The 4055-nt window shown below is 39.4% G+C and overlaps 1 protein-coding gene across 2 annotated transcripts in view; it reads right to left on the bottom strand.

The window, feature by feature from the left end:
* Nucleotides 1-4055, bottom strand: part of lrrc57 (leucine rich repeat containing 57) — a 7867-nt gene that overhangs the window by 2795 nt on the left and 1017 nt on the right. For both annotated transcript variants that reach the window (XM_008398717.2, XM_008398719.2), the window contains exons 2-5: nucleotides 1946-2125; nucleotides 1570-1705; nucleotides 1218-1486; nucleotides 219-404 (exon numbers count right to left, since the gene is read on the bottom strand). In XM_008398717.2, the coding sequence (XP_008396939.1) occupies nucleotides 219-404; nucleotides 1218-1486; nucleotides 1570-1705; nucleotides 1946-2029 (675 nt within the window). In that variant the 5' untranslated portion in view covers nucleotides 2030-2125. The remainder of the gene's footprint in view (nucleotides 1-218; nucleotides 405-1217; nucleotides 1487-1569; nucleotides 1706-1945; nucleotides 2126-4055) is intronic.

Genomic DNA, 4055 nt, shown 5'->3' with positions numbered 1-4055 from the left:
CACACACAAATATTTCTGCTTCATAACCTGGTGATTTGTTAATTGAGACAGAGAAAGACAGCTTTATAACTTCTACAGCATTTACACATATTCCTTAGAGTTTATTTAAGTCTTTAAGATCTTTGTTGAGACAGCTCAACTCTTAACTTGCTTAGAAAGAGTGAAAAAAACAAATGGATTGTTAATAATAATAATAATAATAATAATACTGAACTGACCTTTTCATATCCCCCCAGCTCTCGGAGCTTCTTCACCTCGAACAGGTTTCCCTCCACGGAGAACAGGGACACCTGGGACTCGGTCAGGATGGACTCAGGAATGGAGGACAGTTCCAGACAGTTCTCCTCCAGACGCAGAACTTTGAGACGGGGACAGCGAGACACTTCTGCTGACAGCACTGAGATCTGACAGGGAGGAGAAGACCTGCTTACACTCCAAAACCCTTAAAGGACCATCTCATAGGTCTCAAAGCAGCTGTTGTGTATCCCATATTTAACATATTTCTCACAGGGCCTTATGGTGCAGAAAATAATTGAATATTTTCAGTAAAATCTTTCACATGTGGACATAAGAGCCTAACTTGGTACAAGATGTTCCCAGGAGTTTGCTTTTACAAAAAAAAAAACTATTAGCATGATGAAGGAAATTTTCTTCTATTCTGCTAATTTTGCCAATATTTATCACAGATTACTTTTGGTGTCAAATAACAGCCTACATATTTTGAACCATAAAAGGATACACATTTTCTCAATCTAGTGTCTCCTTTTTCTAGTGGCATTTTCAAAATGGCCACCATAGTTGTAATGTAGAATATATGTTTGCACTAAAGTCACCAGTGATGGGCACAGCTAACCAAAACGTTATGTTCACTAATCACTAATGTGCCAAACAAGAATCTTAGCTCATTAACTGCCTAAAAAGTGGCGAAGCAAACAGTAAACCTCTAAACACATAAGAAAATGAGCAGGAATCAAACACTGAACCGCTAAACAGGTAAAAGAAAATTAGCAGAGGTTATTTTTAAACCATAGAAAAATTAGTAGGACCTAACAAAAAAGTAGCAGAAGCTAGAGCTAAACCTCTAAATACATAAGAAATTGAAATTGCTAAAAACATAACTTTTCCTCATATTCATACAACTTTACAGATGCATGAATATGAATATAATATAATATGAATATGAATATAATACGCTGCTCTATTATTGATAATGAAACCTGGTTTTGGTTGAGGTTGATCTCGATGGCCTGCAGCTCTGAGACCGCTGCTGGGACGCTCTGAATTCTGTTTCTGGACAAATCCAGCAGGTCTAGCAGCCTCAGCGTTCCCAGTCCTGCTGGGAACTCGGTGAACTGGTTCCCGGACAGGTTCAGGGTCCTCAGGGCCTTGAGCTGGCCCAGTGTGGGGGGCAGCTGCTGGATCTGATTCCCATTCAAGCTCAGGGTCTCAAGCTTCTTCAGCTTGCCAATCTCTGCAGGAAGGCCAGCTTAAAGAGGAAAAACAGAAATGTGAGAGGAAGCGTGGCTGGAATATCCCAGAGGAGACACCATCTACCGCTCACTCACTCACTCAGCTTGTTGGAGTTCAGCGTCAGGCTTTTCAGATGCAGGAAGTTTCCAACTGAGGCCGGGAGAACCTCGATCTTATTCCCGGACAGATCCACTGTTCTCAGGTTGGCGGTGAGCCTCTGGAGCTCCTCTGGAAACTGAAACCAGGACAAGTTCAGAGCAGCGTCATCTAGCTACATCAACGTCAGAATCCCTTTAAAATACGCACCCAGAACTGTTTTACAGCTGTAGTATGACGCTAGAACGCCTATCAACTATCTGTAAATCGTATGACTAATTCATCAATACCCATTGCTTTTATTTTTTGCCTGATTCTGTTGGAAGGGACTGCACTGCTCAGACAGGAAGTGACTCTTCCTCCCAGCTGCTCCTCCTACCTCCTGCAGGCCTTTGGCCGTCAGCTGAAACACTCCCGTCTTCTGGGAGGTCTCCAGGTGAGACTTCAGCGCGCTGTTGCCCATGTTCCCCTCTGGATCTGGACGTCCAGCTCACATCCAGCTCACGTCCAGAGGTGGGGCTGTTTCCATGGAGCTCCTCCCCCTCCTCCTGGTTAGAAGCTGTTAATGAGATCAGAGGATAAAATCCCTGCAGGACACGCAGTCCACACACTGACACCCTCCTGACAGACAGCTACTGACATCTAATCATGACTGTGGGAATGAAACACAGTATTGGGATCTTTTCCTTCTTTCCTGATGAGCGTCTGTGCAGCAACGCAGAAAATCAGGTCCATGTTTGATCGTTTCCAGATGTAAAATAACACAGACAGAATAAAACTGACTGAAGATGCTCATAGATGCACAGACGTAAACATATCACTGATCAACTCTGTGCAAACGGCCTGCAAGTGAACTAAACAGCCATAAACTCCACAGAATGCAGTGTTGATGCAACCGTTTTTTTTGGATGTTTGCACAGTTAAAAATATGTTATTCTGACCCATTTCTGCTGGATTAAAACTCTGAGCTTGTGAACACGAATGAATTGTTGTCTTTGAATACTTCAGTGGAGGCAGTAGATCATGAGCTCACTGCTTCGGGACAGACTCAGCTTTGTTCTGAACTCTGAAAGGTAGCCCTGTCACAATAACACATTTTCCTGCGGGATAAATTGTTCCATCAGTTATTGCGATAAACAATAATATTGCTGTTTTGAGACAATTTTCAAGTAATATAATGGTAATGGCAGAATAATGCGAGAACACATTCTCAAAGATCAATAAACTTTAAATATAACACTGGAACTGGAAGACATGTTAAATATCCTAAATAAATAAACACAACAACAAATAAAATGGAAACTGAAGTCTCTGTAAGCAAAACTGTCCCTAAAAMAAGTGAGCTGGTTGAAAGTAAAGAGAAAAGAGGAAAAAAGGAGAAAACATGCAAATAGAAATGATTGAGCTTGTTTTAATTTTTCATGCAATTAACTGATTTATTGCAACACGACGACTGGAAAGTAAAGAAAATGGGATTCAAATAGTTTAATCTATTTTTCCTATCTAATTAATTAGAGAATGTATCTCCAATTTCTGTGAACGGGTGACTGCAGAGTCAGAGCAAAGAGACGGTAGAGAGAGCCAGACCAACCAGCTGACAGAACCAAGATGTTGGGTCTAGGCCTGTCATGACAACACATTTTACTGGATGATAAATAGTCCCAGAACGTATTGTGATAAACAATAGTATTGTTGTTTTGAGACAATTTTCAAGTGATATAATAATAAATAATGGCATAAAAATTCAAGAACACATTCTCAATGATCAATAAACTTTAAATTTAAATGAACATTAAACGCTGGAACAGACAAACAACAAATAAAATGAGTAATGAAATCTCTGCAAACAAAATGATCTATCAAAAAACCTGGTGTTTTGACACCAAAAGAAACAAAGTAATTTTCATTTGCTTGATTTACAATAACAGTAAATCAAGCAAATGAAAATTAATTTGTTTCTTTTTATTTATCATGCGATTAATTGATTTATTGTTTATTGTGACAGCCAACCATAGATCAACTTAAAATCTGATGTTCATTCATGACTGCAAACTTTAATCTTCCATCAAGATAGTTTTTAAATTTGCCAATAATTTGGATTTGAATTTCAGAAAGAGGAGCAGTGCATACAAACATCCAGCAGGCTGAGCCAGACAGTAGAATCTCTATCGAATTCTTCCTTAAAGTTCAAACTAATATTTAGAAAACCAAAAATATGTGTGAGAAAGCATAACTTTACACAAAGATGAGTTGTTCAAGTTAAATGTTAAATCGGATAAAGATAATCCTCTACAGATTAATGCGAGAACACGTTCTCAAAGATAAGATGGTAAAAAAATGTTAACAATTCTGACGTCAAAGCAGAAGAGCACCGAGGGGCAACCAGCTTCCCAGACAGAGAGGAGAGTTGTGCAGGAGAAGAAACTACCTGGAGGAACATGACGATTTAGGTGATTTTTTTATGTGGCTGTAGAAATCAAAATTTTATA

The sequence above is a fragment of the Poecilia reticulata genome, linkage group LG22, assembly GCF_000633615.1.
Source record: "Poecilia reticulata strain Guanapo linkage group LG22, Guppy_female_1.0+MT, whole genome shotgun sequence".
NCBI lineage: Eukaryota > Metazoa > Chordata > Actinopteri > Cyprinodontiformes > Poeciliidae > Poecilia > Poecilia reticulata.
Note: the sequence above shows the minus strand (reverse complement) of the source record. Positions and strands in the feature narration are given on the sequence as shown.